The 16,215-nt window shown below is 57.7% G+C and overlaps 2 protein-coding genes across 2 annotated transcripts; one reads left to right on the top strand and one right to left on the bottom strand.

Moving 5' to 3' along the window:
- Nucleotides 1–2,810: 2,810 nt before the first annotated feature.
- Nucleotides 2,811–9,883, top strand: CCDC25 (coiled-coil domain containing 25). Its single transcript, XM_088530718.1, has 9 exons — nucleotides 2,811–2,870; nucleotides 4,844–4,891; nucleotides 5,651–5,690; nucleotides 6,307–6,358; nucleotides 6,796–6,871; nucleotides 7,403–7,506; nucleotides 8,431–8,633; nucleotides 9,596–9,641; nucleotides 9,752–9,883. Exons 1-9 carry the CDS (start codon nucleotides 2,846–2,848, stop codon nucleotides 9,779–9,781), a joined length of 624 nt encoding a protein of 207 aa, XP_088386844.1. The 5' UTR covers nucleotides 2,811–2,845; the 3' UTR covers nucleotides 9,782–9,883.
- Nucleotides 9,884–12,398: 2,515 nt separating this feature from the next.
- Nucleotides 12,399–15,980, bottom strand: SCARA3 (scavenger receptor class A member 3). The gene is made up of 5 exons (XM_088530717.1): nucleotides 15,887–15,980; nucleotides 15,688–15,807; nucleotides 15,322–15,420; nucleotides 14,015–15,058; nucleotides 12,399–12,856 (listed from the first exon to the last, which is right to left on the bottom strand). The coding sequence occupies exons 1-5, from the start codon at nucleotides 15,978–15,980 to the stop codon at nucleotides 12,399–12,401; spliced, it is 1,815 nt and encodes a 604-aa protein (XP_088386843.1).
- Between the last annotated feature and the right edge of the window lie 235 nt (nucleotides 15,981–16,215).

The raw sequence follows: 16,215 nt of genomic DNA, 5'->3' as shown, positions 1-16,215 counted from the left end.
CACATCACCCCCCCCCAGCTCCCCACATTCCTCACTCCACATCAGATCCTCCCCAGCTCCCCACATTCCTCACCCCACATCACCCCCCCCCAGCTCCCCACATTCCTCACTCCACATCAGATCCTCCCCAGCTCCCCACATTCTTTACTTCACCTCAGATCCTCCCCAGCTCCCCACATTCCTCACCCCACATCACACCCCCCCCAGCTCCCCACATTCCTCACTCCACATCACACCCCCCCAGCTCCCCACATTCCTCACCCCACCTCAGATCCTCCCCAGCTCCCCATATTCCCCATATTCCTCACCCCACATCAACCCCCCCCCGAGCTCCCCATACCAGACTCCTCCGCAGCTCTCCACACCTCACCCCACACCAGCTCCCCTCTCACCACACCAGAACCCCCCCAGAAGTCCCCATTTCCCCACGCTCCTCAGCTCACACCAGAACCCCGCAGCTCCCCCCACACACACACCAGACCCCCAACCCAGCTCCCCACACCCTTCGCCCCACACCAGACCCCCTCACACACCCCCCCAAGCAGCCCCTGGTTCCCATTCCCGTCGCGGGGCTGGCCACACTCCTCCTCACCTCAGCGCCGCCTCAGCCGCCAAACCTCCCGCGCGTTCAAAAGCGCGCGGGCTCTCCCGCCCGTCACGGCCCCCTTCCCTCTGCTCCCCATTTGCCCAGCGCGCTGTCACTCACCGCGAACCTCGCTCCCATTGGCCAAAGCGACGCGCGTCCCTTTGGACCCGCCCCACGGCTTTGCTCGCCGCGCACCGCTCACGGGGGAACTACAACTCCCGGCATGCCTCGCGCGGCACAGCGCGGCCTCCGGGCGGGGTGGCGCGCGGGGCATGCTGGGATTTGTAGGCGGTGGGGGGGGGCGCGCACCACCATGCACCTCCTGTGGCCAAAATCTTCCCCAAAACCACCAATTTTGGTGGACACTTCTTGTTTTCAACCCACTGCTCTTCTGTGCGTGCGAGATAGGCAAACGGGGTGGGCACATGTGCTCACTCAGGAATTCTGGCAGGGCAGCATAAGGGCCGGGCTGTCGGGGTTATCCAGCAGCTTCTCCAGTGGGGAGACTTAATTTTACATATCTCGAGTGCCAAAAGAAATATCCTTAGATCGTGCAAAAGGAAGCTCCCTCGGAAGAGGCAAGGGAGGTGTTTGGCTTATGAAGCCGATGAGAGGAATTCACATAGCTTGGAGCAGTAAACGTGTGCTTTGCTTTTAAATGGGCCATCTGAGCCCTGCAGTTAAGAGCATCTCCCATTAACGATGGTAACTTGCAACTGAAAAGCAACATTCCCAACCCATAACGAGCCGGAGGTACCCAAAGGAGCTGGATATGGCCGTGGTGATGGCTCTGCAGCATTTCTATGGCTGGGCCATACAGAAATCTAGTGCTCGGTGCTATGAAATCTGATTACTACAGATCCTGTTCTCCCATCTGCTAAAGGATAAACTTAAAATTCCAGCGTTACCTCTGCCGAACAATAATGTAACAGAAGGGACCTTACAGCACTTTGCTGAAACCTGCTCTCACTCAGAAACTGTGCACACTTGGCCCAAAGTTGGAGAAAACTATACTGGACCGTAGGATGTAGAGGTTGCACCATGGGGCTGTTGGGGTGAACTCATGGAGTGGATGGGCTTCCACAATGGACACCCGCTGTTACTACATGAAACCACCAGAAGCCTCAGGAGGCTTCCTAGAGCCAACAGGGTAGGGGGGTCTCTCCATTCTTGAACATGGTCCCCTCGGCTAAATGTCTCTAAGGAAGGAATAGCCAGTGAAACAGCCAGGAATACAGAGTTCTTCCTCCATACTTCTTTACTGTGAGGGTGACAGAGCCCTGCCCACAGAGGCTGTGGAGGCTCCTTCTCTGGATATCCCCAACCCGCCTGGATGCCCCCTGTGCCCCGTGCTCTGGGTGTCCCTGCTGGAGCAGAGGGTTGCACTGGGTGATCCCTAGAGGTCCCTTCCAACCCTAAGCATTCCGTGATTCTGTGGAAGCCAAGGCAGCAGTGGCACCAAAGACGAGTATTCATGAAGCCAAGAGAGCCTCCTCCTTCTCCCGAGTGACAGTGCATCCCCTTCTGCTGCTGCAGGACAGACCGCTCAGCAAATCTGTTTTCCCCCGGGTTATTTCTCTACCTGCTGCCCCTGTCTCCCACCCGTGACACCCCTCAGGAGAGCCATGACATCCCCATGATGGCCATGAGGACTCAAAGGGGCTCGACTCGGGCAGAGCAGCGCCATGGACGCAGCCCACTGAGGCCCACCCTCTAATGTCAATTTAAGCACGTTCGGGCTCTAAAGTTGCCTCTGGTCGCAGTTCTTTCCTCAGCGCGGCCACGCGTCGCCTCACACGCACCTTGCCGGGGGGGGGGGAGGCCGTCGGAGAAGTGGGGGGAGTCGTTTTACGCATGCGCACAAGGCTCGCGGCGGGAGCACAGGTCAAGGCTGCACATGCGCAGTGCTGCTTGCCCGCGCTGCCAGGCACCGGAGCGCATGCGCAGAGCTCTTCTCGCCCTCACCTTGCTGGCAACGGTGCGCATGCGCATTGCCCACTGCCCTCACGGCTCAGGCAATAGGTCGCATGCGCAGCGCTCACGGCGCGGGAGCGAAGCGCTGGGCGCATGCGCACGGAAGGGAGGCGGCCCCTCCGCGCCGCTCTGCGCACGCGCACTTCGCGGCCTCCCCGGCGCTGCCATCAGCGCGCATGCGCCGCGCTCCGCTTCCGGAGCTGGGCGCTGAGGGGAGCGCGGCGGCGGCCGCCGAGCGGAGCCCGGGCCCGGCCGCGCTGCGACCCGCCCCCCCGCGCCGCCGCCATGGTGTTTTACTTCACCTCCAACGGTGAGAGGCCGCGCAGGGGCGGCTCCAGGCCTTCCCGCGCCCGCCGGCTCGATCCCCCCGCCCGTTCCCCGACGGCGACACATCCCCCTACCGGCCTCCGGGCCCGCGAGGCGCTGCCGCCCCCCGAGCCCTTCCTGCAGAGGCGGCTGTTGGCCCGTAGCCACCTCCGCGAGAGCCGCTGAGCCGCGGCCGGGTGAGGGCAGAGGCAAAGGGGCCTTTAAAGCTCCCAACGCGGGGGTCTCCACGCGGAGGATCCTCCGTGCGGCTGCGGACGGGCCCGGGGTGGGGAGCAGCGGTGCGAGCGGCCTCTGACACCGTTGGAAACGCGAGGGGGTGGGTGCAAAGCGTGGAGAGTCTCGTTGCTTTTGTCTGAACAGCTAGAAACACTTATGTTTTGCCCTTATGAAATTATTGGCTCTTTCCAAGGCATCTGGAAGCTGCAGTTTGGGATGATATTACGGTGAACAGTGTAGGAATATATATACAGAAACATATAATAGTTTGTTTTTTGCACCAGTTCATTCCACCAGCATATAACCTGCTCGTTTAAGTTCCTGCTGGGCTTTTACAGTTTACCCACTCTCTTCCCAAGCTGGCACATCATCTTCCTCAGCTCTGGAGGTGAAGCTCTTCAGCGAGACGCGTTTCAGTGTCCCATATCTTGTCTTCCTTGCACAGGGCCAGGCTTGCTGGTTTTGATGTTTCCTACATAAATTTGTTCTTGGGCTCAGTTTAAAAAAGTTCTGATGCAGAAAGTGGAGCCTCTTCCGCTCTCATGAGCCGATGTGCTGATGATACCCCCTGAGAGTTTAATTTGATGCTGTAACATAAGCACTTGCTGCTGATGAGCGGCTGCTATTGGGAAACTCAAAACGATTTCTGTGTTTCCTGACCTACAAGATGACTTTTCTCCTGGGAGGAAGGAAAAGGGACATGATCTAATGCCTTGCAGCTAAGGGGGATGACTTTGGTGGTGCTGCAAGCAGACAAACTGCAGTAGTATGGTCATTATGTGGGCTAAAGATACAAATTATATCCTTTAAATGATAGTTCATGATAGCAAAGGGTTTCTGGCATTGTTGGTTGGTTAGGTTGCCAGAGAGACGGCTGTAATTATGAAGTCCCTTACAGTTTGCTCAAAACGTGTTGTACTGTTACCAAAGTGTTAAATCGTACAGACTGGAAGTAACGTCCTTCTGTATTATTCTATTATTGTAGAATAATAAGAGAATTATATTTCATTCCTGCATCACTTCTTTCTGACATAAACAGGTAGATGGTTGGTATTTTCCTGTGGCTGTTCATGAAAACATTTTTTTTTTGTTTGGTTGGTCGAGGTTTCAGGTTGCTCAGGGGTCTCTGTAATCAGCTCTCCTCGACTGTAGCACATTGTTGCTTTGTGCTGGTCTTTCAGCTGTACTGGCCCAAGGGGCTCAAAGGGAGAGTTGTTGGGTTTTCCAGAAACAGGGAATGAGCCCTGAAGAAGAGAGTGACGTTGTTCAAAGTGCCCCCAAGCAGCTCAAACAGGACTGCAAGTTGTTACCTGGTATTTGTGCCGTTGGTTGTTTCGGTTGCCTTGCGGAACGTGAGGGCTCTGAGGCAGGTCAGCAATGTCCTCCTGACAACTCCTGGCATTTCTGGCTCACAGACCTGCATCTTTGCACAGATTTTATCACTCTGGTTGTAGAGGCCGAAGCCCGTGGATGACCAGGGGTGTTTTGCTCGGAAAGCCCTTCCTTCTTGGGTCATCATCCCTGGAAAACGGGTGGCAACACCATTCCGAGTGTCCTCTTAAACACATGGAACGTGGAGCAAATGCCAAACAGTCTTCCCTGGGCCCCAGGAGGGAAGTGGAGTGGATCAGATGTTTCTCATTCCAATTTCAGTGACCGAAACTGGTGTCTCCTTCACTGCCTCCTTGCACAATTTGTCCAAAACCCCCTTTGATTTGTTTTCCTCTTTCTATCCCTCAGTTGTTCCTTCCGTTTACACCATTTACATGGGAAAAGATAAATACGAAAGTAAGTATATTAATATATGTGAGAAGCTCCTAACAGATTGGGTTTGGATTTGTGGGGTTTAACACTGTTTGAAAGAAGGTCTTTTTTTGTGTGTTGAATTTGTATATTGTTTAAAAATGCTTCCACCCTTGCAAGTTATTATGACTTACACGTGTGGAATTTGTAGTGTTAGTTTTAGCAAGGATAGCTAAAGTTTTATGATCCTCCAAATAAATAAGAATGATTTAAATAAACTGAAAAAATTGTAGATAAAAGTTGCTGCTTTTTGGTTTGTAATTGATGATCTCCCAGCTTCTGCTTAGTCTGTGTTTCTGTGCTCCCCAGTGGTTGCTCATACCCATAGGTTTTCTCTTCCTGTCCTTCCCCATGAGCTGAAGGTTGCAGCTTTGCTGCATCTCCTGTTTCCAAATCAGCACCTGATGTGAAACCAGGTAATCTCACTCTGAGTGAGGAGAGCTTGTATTGCTGTCCTGAAGACCTTCTCCGAAAGAAACTCCATCTCCATTAGTTAGATACCTGCAGAAATATTTTAATTTAAATTTTTTGGAACACTGTGATAGAGGTGTGTCAGAGGAGAGGGGAAATAGGACGTATTTGGAGTCTGGGTTTGCCAAAGCCGCTGTGTATTTTGGAAATGGTGACTCTTAGCATGGGGGTTGTGTCCTGCTGCAGTCAGCGACAGCGTGCAGGCCCCGTTCTGCTTCTGTGTAACTTCTGGGCAGTGTCTAACCTTGCTCGTTGCTGCTTTTATTCTTGCAGACGAAGACCTAATAAAATACGGCTGGCCTGAAGACATCTGGTAGGTACTGGAGCACCTTCTGCATGTTCCCGTGCTTGGAAACAAATTGCCTCTCCCGAAGCAGCCGGGTTGAGTGATCGCATCGGCCTCCTCCCTTCTGCAGCCTCCCTTTCCCAAGGCCAGTTAGCAGCTTAAATGCAACCCCAGGGTTGGAGGTCCAAAGGTGGCATGAATTCAGTTACCCCTCCTGTCCTTGGAAGGGAAGTGGGTGATATCAGGAGTAGAAAGTAGGTTTTGTAACTTGTTTTTCTTTTATTTTTGCCGTGTGAGCTTGAGACCAGTCATATAAGTCATATAGCAGCAGCTGCTAAAGAGTTTGATAGTTTGCTGGTTCTCCTAGGAATATGCACCAAAACACTGCACATGGAGACTTATCCACTGAGTGTTGTCTGAGGGTCGACTATCACTTAAAACAGGGAAGGAAGGTTTGTTTTTTGCTCTCATTAAGGTGCTGCTTCTTGAAGGATAAGCTCAGGCTTCCTGAGGTGTTTCTAAGTGCCACGAACATTCCTGCAGATGTCTTTTCCATGGAGCGGCCGCTACGTCGCTTGTTGGGAAGTAGACCTTTGGGAACAGATTGCCAACTCGCAATTAAATGTGCTTTTTTGTTTTATAGGTTTCATGTGGATAAGCTCTCCTCCGCGCACGTGTATCTGCGGTTACACAAGGTAATCCTGCAGCTCTTAATGAGTCCTAATTAACGTTTGCATGCGTAAGAATTGCGAGGAGCTGCTCTGCAGCAGGTGCCTCTTGCCTGCATGAAGCTCTAGAGTTGGGGGCTCCCTCGGGATGCAGGTAATGACCATGTGGAGAGGAGGAATTTACAGCCTCCGTTACGAAATGCTGGGAGGAGCGGGGAATTTAATGGGCCCAGGACTGTCGAGTGAATGATTTCTGGCCTGACACCAGGCGTGTGCCTAGAAACAATTTCTGCACTGAAATGGGGAGGATATCATTAGGAAAAGCAGGATGCGAGTCGCTGTGGTGCTCGGAGCCTCTCCTTACAAGCTCTGTGTCCTGTAAAACCTGCGGTGTGGGATATTCTGGGTGCGGAGCCGATCCCTCGTCCTGGCCTCGGTGCTCACGTCGCGTTGCTCTGTCGCAGGGGCAGACGGTGGATGACATTCCCAAAGAAGTTTTGATAGACTGTGCCCACCTAGTGAAGGCTAATAGCATTCAAGGTAATATTAATTACTGATACAGGGAGGTACTAATTGATACCGGGAGATACTAATTATCTTGGTGCTGCTGGGGTGTCTGTTGGGAGGTAGGAGAGAACATGTGGGTTTGGGATCAAGTGAAGCTTCTGCATGTTCTCCGTGCCGGACACTCTTACGGGAAGCGGGTGCCGCTCCCGGGGCTGCCCGTTGCGCTCGCGCAGGGAGGAATTCTGAACGTCCTGGATTCCTGGTGGAGCCTCCACGCCGCTGCCGGAGCCAAAGGGGCCGCCTCGGCACCGCCTGGGGCCCCGTGCGCAGCGCTCGATCCTCTGGCGCAGGCTCCATCCATCTGGATTTCATTAGCGCCGCTGCAGCGCTCGCGTTACTGCGGAACACGACGCGGTCGGTTACTCCGTTCTCCTGTGACACTGGGAGCACTTTGTCCTTTCCGCTGCTTTCTTACCTGGCTGGTAACGGTGGGGAGTCAATCACGCAGCTTTTCCACGCTCACTTTTAAGACGTTTTCTCTCTTTCTTTCCCCCTGCTTCTTAGGCTGCAAGATGAACAACGTCAACGTGGTTTACACGCCGTGGACTAACCTGAAGAAGACTGCGGACATGGATGTGGGACAGATTGGATTTCACAGGCAGAAGGATGTGAGTGCTGGGTGCCAGCAGGTCACCTTCACTGACAGGCTGCAAGTTTTCCCTGCCCGTAACGTTCCTGCAGTAGGAGGTAGGGAAATTATCTTCAGAGCTTGCCTTGGAGCAGGAGACAATCTCCCCTGAAGGCTCAGAGAGACCCCAGGAGATGCGTTTGGATATATGAAAAATAAATTGAAAGCCTGTGGCTGGAGTGCACAGCACGTGTTTCAACCAGCAGCCTGTGCAGCTGATGCAGAACGGTATGAAGTGTCAGGCTGTGCTGTGTGCTCGAGTTTATTGCTGTTGACAACATATTTTAACTCGCTGCAGACGGACACCTGCATATAAACATGTTGAGAGGCAACTTCCTAGCTTTGGTGTGGGCTTGGGCGTCTTCCCAAGCCCCAGTTAGTGTCCCCATATAATCTTAGGCTTAAACTGGTAGTGTCACAGCTTGGCTCTCGAGAGAGGCAGCTGTTAGGATAAAACACATCTGTGCTGGGGCAGGAACGGGCCAAACCAACAAACCCCTCCAGGCTACAGAACAAGAACTGCAGGCTACAGAAGCTCAACATGCGAGTTTCTCATGCCAAAAAGGTCTGCAGAGATCTGCTACCAGCCCTTTAGGGATCAGCAGAGACCAGTGCTCGCTGCCTGGCCTCTGTTGAGACATGCAGCAAGAAAGCAAATTGGAAATGCTTACGCACCCAGCAGTGCTTACACGTGGTGGATACAGCTTGGGGGTGCTGGGAGTGGGTCACTCTTTGCTGTTACACAACCTGCTGAATAGGCTGAGGTGGCAGTTATTTTTCTTAGCATCTGTTTTTGTGGGTTTCAGTCATGTGTAAAGCAGAAATAGGGTGTTTTCTTTCCATTGAGAAAGTGCCAAAATAGAAGTATTTTTTTATAAGGATCATAGCTCTTTGCAATCCAAAGGTGAAAATGCTGACGGTGGAGAAAAAGGTGAACGAGATACTGAACCGCCTGGAGAAGACCAAAGTGGAGCGTTTCCCAGACCTGGCTGCTGAGAAGGAAGCCAGGGACAGAGAGGAAAGGAACGAGAAGAAAGCCCAGATCCAGGAGATGAAGCGGAAGGAAAAGGAAGAGATGAAGAAGAAGAAAGAGCTGGAAGAGCTTAGGTGAGTAATAAATTGCAGTGCCAGCTTCCAGCTCGTGCAGTTTCCATCAGCGCAGGGGGAGAGTCGTGGGTCAGCAGCTCCGACGGGGCTGTCTGCACGGCCGAGTGGTTCCCTTTGTCCTCAATGAACGCGCTTTCCCAACTGCTCCTAAAATAAACCCGGATGTTAAGCCATTGTTGGAAAGAAGAACTGTGCCTTTTCGTGCTTGTCCTCGGGGGAAGTTTGGCAAGGTGCTTGGCTCTGCCTGTGCGCTGGGAGGAAACTCGTTAGGTAAAGCTGAGCATGAGGTAAAGCTCCACGTTGCACCACGACGGGAGCTTAAAACCTGTGCGAATCCTCAGTCTTCCCTAAGCCACTGCACAGTGCTTTAAACAAAGAGCGAGTGTTTTGAAATGCAGGATTGACCTTTCTGCCATCTGAGTCAAAACATGCAGCAACGCACGTGGGTTTGTGCCTCGGCACCGGATGCATCAGCTCACTGGCCCCAAAAGCTTGCTTTTAATGTGTGAAATTCCTTTTGTCACAGTAAGTCATGCTTATCTGTACATGATTGTGAAAGTGGTATTTGAAAAACCTCCTGTGTCTTGCTGAGTGATTCAGCCCGTGTAGAGATCAGCAAGAGGACTTGGCTAAGAGTAAGAGAAGTTACCAGCAGGCTTGTCCATGTTACAGAGCAAGGGGCCTGCCTGCCTTCTTGCCCTTCTCCCCGAGCTGATCCTTGACCGTCCCCCCCAAAAAGTAAAGGGTTTTCTTCCTCCTGGGATTATCTAGTTGGTAGTTTCTAAGCCAAACCATGGAGATTGTGTGTGCTGGGCTTTCTGCAGCCAAACCGTGGGAGAGTGGCAAGCATTGGTCTAGCCTGTCTGAATTTAGAAAGGCAGAACCTTCTTCTGGTCTCGTTTTATCAAAATACTCCTTTGCTGGTGGCTTCTAAACACGAGATGTTGTGGTTTCCCTTTCAGGAGCTACTCGTCGCTAATGAAGGCTGAGAACATGTCCTCTAATCAGGTGAGCTCTGGTGCCACAGGAGCCTTTTGGGGATGGGTGAAGGACAGGGCCCTTTAGCCACTTCCCGTTTCAGTGTGTGCAATGATCCCAATTTTCCTTTTTTTCTGCAGGACGGCAACGACTCGGATGACTTCATGTAAATAAGGTCTCACCTTTCTCCACCTTGAGGGGATCTGGGATGTCTTCGTGTGTGACCGTCACCAAGAATGCCAAAAAAAAGAGCGAAAAAGCAAACTCTGACTTCATTTCTTCAGAACCCAGTTGGTTCTGCTGGTGCTCTGACCAGCTCTGTGCCATGGACAACCTTTGAGCAGAGAAGATCTCCATATCTGCACATGCATCTCTTTAAGGGACGCGGGTGGAAGAAAAAAAAAGAGAATTGGATTTCAGTCCACAAAGACGATGATATTTATTGCGGGGAAGGTGTTGGTTTGGCTTTTAATCCAGGGTGGTTTAAAAAAAGAAATAGAAAAGCAGTTGTGCTGTCTCCTTGCTGTCCCGTCGGCACTGAGACTGCACCAGCCCCGTCTGCACGGCCGGAGCATCCCGGGGAAATGGGGCCTCATCCCGACACTTTGGCATCCCTGCCCGGTCCCGGCTGCTGGGAAATCTCAGGCCATGACGGTGCTGGTGCAGCCCCAGCCTGTGCCCCGCTGGCACGAGGTGAGAATACACCCACGTTGCTTTTTGTTTTTCTTTAATTGCTTTTGGTTTCTGGGCCGTTCCCTGGAAGCCTCCTCTGGAGCGCGAGGAGCCGGCAGGGAAGAGCCGAGTTTTGCACAGTTCGGTTCCGAGCGCTCTGCAGGGCGCCGCGAGGAGCGTGTACGGAGCAGCACCTGTATCTGCGTCACCAATAAATTCATACCATGCTGGTGCCACGTCGCTTTTAAGAGAGGGCCGCCTCCTGTGTTGACATGGGATGGGGTGTTGGGGACAGAAGCCTTTCCTGGCACCCCCTGCCCCATCCTCCTGTGTTGCTCCATTTCTCTCCTTCCCCTGTCTGCTCCCGGGGAGGCCCATGTTTGCGCACAGCTCCTCTGATCCCAGGATAATTCCTAACCCTTCTTAGCTTTCCCACATCCTGGTCCAGGGTGGGAGCTGCCTGCTCTTCCCGAGCCCCCAGCACTGTCACCCTGGGACTGGGGGACTTTGCGGGTATCCAGATTTGGGCGACAGAAGGTGAAGCCGGGATTTTCTTCCCGGCTCCAGCCCCGCAGCTGCTCCATGGGAGCCAAGCGCTGGGAGGTGACAACCAAGATGCCCCAGGGTGAGCACAGGGGACCCCGACCCCTGTCCCTGGGGATGCTGAGTCACAACCCCCAGCCCCACACGCAGCCAAGGGGCCCAGGAGTCCGGGCAGCACAGGGCTGGGCTGGCTGCCCAAGTGCGGCCGCTGCTGCCTCCTCCTCCTCCTCCTCCTCGCCGCAGTCAAAGGGCCCTTTCAGCAACCCCGGCCCTGCAGCTGCACCGTGTTGTGCTTGGCGCCCGCTGCCCGCCCGGGTCCCCCCCGGCCGCCGCGTGTCCCCTGGGCGCCGCATCCGCCCTGGCACCACGGGTGAACGTCCCCCCGACCCGCTACCATTCCCATCCCGCGTCCCCCCGGCACGGATGCAGCCAGGCAGCTCGGGTGGAACATTTTAATCCCCCTGAATCCCGGGAATCCCCGGTCCGTGTCACGAGCTGCCGGGTCTCTGCTCGCCGCCCCGGCGCGGAAAACAGGAAGCGGCCGAGCCAACAGCAACAGCGCCGGGCCGGCCGGCAGCGCGCGGGCTCCGGCACGGGAATGGGGCGGGAATGGGCACGGAGGCGGCTGCGGAGCGCGCAGGGCGCAGCGAAGCGGCTCCACACGAGACACGATGCCAGGGAACCTCCACGAGTGTGCACACGCGTGTGCAAATGTGGGGTCTGTGTGTGCGTGTGGGTGTGCTAAGGTGTAGGCAAGCCCCGGTGCACAGCGAAGCAGCTCTGCGTGTGCACACGCGTGTGCAAATGTGAGCGTGCGCAGGCCCCGGTGCTGGTGCACAGCGAAGCAGCTCTGCGTGTGCACACGCGTGTGCAAATGTGAGCGTGCGCAGGCCCCGGTGCTGGTGCACAGCGAAGCAGCTCCGTGTGCATGTGGGTGTGTGTGGAGGCTCTGTGTGCGCACACGGGCGTGCAAATGCGTGTGTGCAAGCCCTAGTGCCGTTAAACGTGGAAGCAGATCTGCGTGTGCACGCGGGGTGTAAAAGTGTGTGTGTGCACAACCTGTGCATAGCAAAGCAGCTCTGTGTGTGCATGCTCGTGCACGCGTGTGTGCAAGCCCCGGTGCCATTACATGTGGAAGGAGCTCTGCGTGTGCACGCATGGCACGTGTGTGTGCAAGCCCTGCTGCTGGCGCATAGAGAAGCAGCTCTGCGTGTGCACACGTGTGCCATTACACGGGGAAGCAGCTCTGTGTGTGCACACGGGGGTGTAAAAGTGTGTGTGTGCACAACTCGGTGCATAGCAAAGCAGCTCTGCATGAGCACGCATGTGCACGTGTGTGTGCAAGCCCCGGGACCAGTGCACGGCGAAGCAGCTCTGCACGTGCACGCGGGTGTGCAAACGTGTGCGTGTGTGCATGCCCCAGTGCCAGGGCAGTTATGCAAAGCACTCTGCGCGTGCACGCGTGTGTGTTTGCACACGTGTGTGTTTGCACACGCGTGTGTGCAGGCACATCTTGGTGCCCGGGGACCAGCCCCGAGCGGCCGCGGGGTCCCCCCGCTGCCAGCGCCGCTGTCACTGCCCCGCAGGCCCCGGTGGCCCCGGTGGCCCCGGTGGCCCCGGTGGCCCTGGTGGCCCCGGTGTGCCAGGCTCCCCCTTGGCTCCCGCCGGGCCCATCCTGCCGGCGGCTCCGGGTTTCCCCGGCATTCCCGGCTTGCCCGGCGCTCCGGCGGCTCCCGGCGCTCCCGGCGCGCCGGTGGGTCCCGCAGCGCCCGCGTCGCCCGGCGCTCCCGCTTGCCCCATGGAGCCGCTTTGCCCCCAGCTGCCCTTGGCGCCCTTGAGGCCGGGGAAGCCCTTGGCGCCCGGGGGGCCCCGCTCGCCCTGGGGGCCGGGGGCTCCCGCGGGGCCGGGGGCGCCGGGGGGGCCCGGCGAGCCCAGGCTGCCCCCGTCGCCCTTCTCGCCGGGGCTGCCGCCAGGGCCCCTGGTGCCCGCGTCGCCCTTGGGGCCGCGGGGCCCCGGCAGCCCCGGCGCTCCTGGGGAGGGAGGGCACAGGGTGAGCGGCCACGGGGGGGGTTAGGGGACCCCTCAGCCCCGCGTTGGCGTTCGGGGGGAGCTTTTCCCTGGGTTGCGCTTTGCAGCCCTCATCGGGATGCTGCCAGGGTGCTCCATCCCCATCCGCATCTTCATCCCCATCTTCACCCCCATCCCCATCTTGATCCCCATTCCCATCCTCCTTCACGTCTTCATCCCCATCTTCATCCCCATCCCCATCCTCATCATCCTCCACATCTTCATCCTCATTCTCAACCCCATCCTCATCTTCATCCCCGTTTTCATCCACATCCCCATTCCTACCCTTCTCCTCCTCCAAGTCTTCATCCCCATCTTTATCCCCATGCTCATCCTCCTCCACATCTTCATCCTCATCTTCATCCTCACCCACATCCCCATCCCCATCTTCATCCCCATCCTCATCCTCATCATCCTCCACATCTTCATCCTCATTCTCAACCCCATCCTCATCTTCATCCCCATCTTCATCCACATCCCCATTCCTACCCTTCTCCTCCTCCACGTCTTCATCCCCATCTTCATCCCCATCCCCATGCTCATCCTCCTCCACATCTTCATCCTCATCCCCATCCTCATTCCCATTCTCATCCTCATTCCCATTCTCATCCTCATTCCCATTCTCATCTTCATCCTTATCCCTATTCTCATTCTCATAAGCAGCTTCATTCTCATCCTCACCCACATCCCCATCTTCATCCCCATCCCCATTCTCATCCTCATCCCCATCCTCATCCTCAACCCCATCCTCATCCTCATCTTCATATTCATCCCCACCCCATTCCCATCCTTATCCTCTTGACCAGAGAGGACCAGGAGAATTCATGAACCCCAACATGGGAGATGCAGGGGAAGACGACTCCTCTGTCAGGCCCATGGAGGAGGAGACCCCAGACCACCCAAGCCCATGGGAGAGGCCTTGGGCACCCTGCGCTCCCCTTCCCAGCTCGGGAAGCTCCCAAGGGCTCAGCTCCCGCTAGGGACCACAGGAACCCCATGAAACAGCCCCAAATTTTCCCATGCCCATGGCCACCAATGCACCCATCCCTTCCCATGAAGGGGCATCCCCAAGGCTCCATCCGCGCGGGGACACAGAGGGTGACAAGAGGCGCGCGGCTCACCTCGCAGCACGGTGACGTTCCTCAGCATCTCCCCGTGCCGCACGTCCACCGCCTTCATCTCCTCCATGAGCATGGAGAGGTTGCGCACGTCGAAGTCGAGGCGGGCGCTGAGCAGCCCGAAGCGCTCGCGCAGCAGCTCCGTGGCGCCCTGCGCCAGCCGCAGCGACCGGTTGAGGTAGCCGAGCTCCTCGGCGTGGCTGTGGAAGCCCAGCGTGCAGGAGAGCCGCACGTCGTCCAGGTAGCGCAGCATGCTGTGCACGTGCCCGTCGGTGGCGTTCACGTTGGCCGCGATGGTGCCCAGCTCCAGCTCGTGCGCCGCCATGCGCCCCTCGAGGCTCTCGAAGCGCTCGGCCGTGCGGTTGCGCGCGTGCGCGCTGTGGTAGCGCAGGTCGTGCGCGTTCTCGCCGTGCTCGTCCAGCGCCGCCGACACGTTGTCCAGCTGCAGCTGCAGCGCCATCACGTGCAGCACCAGCTCGTGCATGCCCTCGGCGTTGCGGGCGGCCTGGCGCGCCGCGGCGCCGGCGCGGCCCTGCGCGCTCCGCAGCTGCTCCGCGGCGGCCGTGGCGGCGGCGCGCAGGGCGCCCAGCGCCCGCGTCTGGTTCTGCCACTCGCCCGCCAGCGCCCGCAGCGCCAGGGCCTCCTCGTCGGCCTGCGCGCGCAGCAGCCGCAGGCGCTCGGCGCTCTGCGCCGCGCTGCCGTTGAGCCGCTGCGCGGCCGCGCGCGCCTCGGCGCGCTCCTGCAGCAGCGCCCGCAGCGAGCGCCACAGCTCCGCCGTGGCCGCCTGCCAGCCGCCGAGCTGGCCGGCCAGGCGGCCCGCGCTGCGGTTCGCGTGCGCCGCGGCCGCGGAGCAGCCGGCGGCCTCGCGCGCCGCCGCGTCGCCCGCCGCCGCCAGCCGCTCGTGCCCACGCGCCGCGCGCGCCAGCTGCGCCTCCTGCGCCTGCAGCGTCTCCTGCAGCTCCCGCAGCTCGCCCTGCAGCCCGCGGAGCTCCTGCCCCAGCTGCCCCGTCTCGCGGCACAGGGAGCAGTTCCCCACGGACTGGGCGTCTGCGGGGCGGAGAGAGGGCCCCGTCACGCCAGTGCCACCCAAGGGAGCGGCGGGACAGGGGACATCCCGAGCAAGGAGCCATCTGCACCCTATGGCCCTGCCACACACCAGAGATGTTGTCCACAACCACCCATCCCAACATGGGATGAAGGACCACAAGCTCGGGGCTCTTCCTGCTCCTTGGGAACGTCGCCCATCGCTTCCATGCAGCAGGTCCCCCTGGTCCCCACCACAGGGGATGGTTGGGACGCCCAATGCTCACCCAGCTCTTGGAGACCTTCCTGGATGGACGAGATCTTCTTCTCATAGTAGCTCTGGGCCGAGCTGATGTCGCTGGAGATAGAGTCAACCTTCTTGAACACTGTGGGGAGAAGGTGGGCACTGGACCACGAGCATCCCAATCTCCTCCCGGGACACTGGGCCGCAGTTGGAAAATCCATCCTCTTCCTCCCAGAGATGGTTCCGACTCACAGGCGACTTCAGGTCGGGGTGTTCCCGCTGTCCCTGCTCCAGCCCGGCTCCCTGCCCACCCCAGGACTCCTGGGCCCATTGCGGGCAATGCGTGATGGAGGGAAGGAGAGAGGGATGGAGAGAGGGAAGGAAGGAGGGGCGGCCGGGGCAGACTCACCCACGGAGGCCAGCACGGCCACGGCCACGGCGAGCAGGAGGGCGAACGCGTAGAGCGCCCCGACGGCCGCCCGCAGCGACAGGTTCCTCCGGCAGCGGCTGCAGCCCGGGCGGCTCCTGCCTGGGGCCGGGAGGGAGGGATGGGGCCCTGGCACCGGCACGGCCGGAGCCGCGGGCGACGCGGGGGCCTCGGCCTTTACCGTTCACCCTGGAGCGGAAGGATGGCATCTCCTCTTCCTCGCCTCCGATGAGCTCGTCTGCTGCAAGCAAGCGAGGGAGGGTCCTGAATCCCATGTTTCCAGCCTCAAAACTGTTACCAGCAACAGCGCAGGCGGCACGGAAAGTGGAGGATGGGGGGGACATCCTGCCTCCTTAGGAAAACCTGGCTAAATCCCCCACGAGCTGCCCCAAGCTCCCTGTGAGCTGAGCTCCAGCCTCTCCAAGTGGGGTCTGGAATCGGGCTCTGGGCTTACTTCATCCTGCCCCAATCTCATTCCCAAGCCGTCGGATCCCTCCGTTTCAGCCCCAA

Source organism: Tinamus guttatus, unplaced genomic scaffold (genome assembly GCF_059628265.1).
Source record: "Tinamus guttatus ecotype Peru unplaced genomic scaffold, ASM5962826v1 Tinamus_guttatus_pri_ptg000386l, whole genome shotgun sequence".
In the NCBI taxonomy this organism is placed as follows: Eukaryota; Metazoa; Chordata; class Aves; order Tinamiformes; family Tinamidae; genus Tinamus; species Tinamus guttatus.
This window is presented reverse-complemented; position numbering and strand designations above follow the sequence as displayed.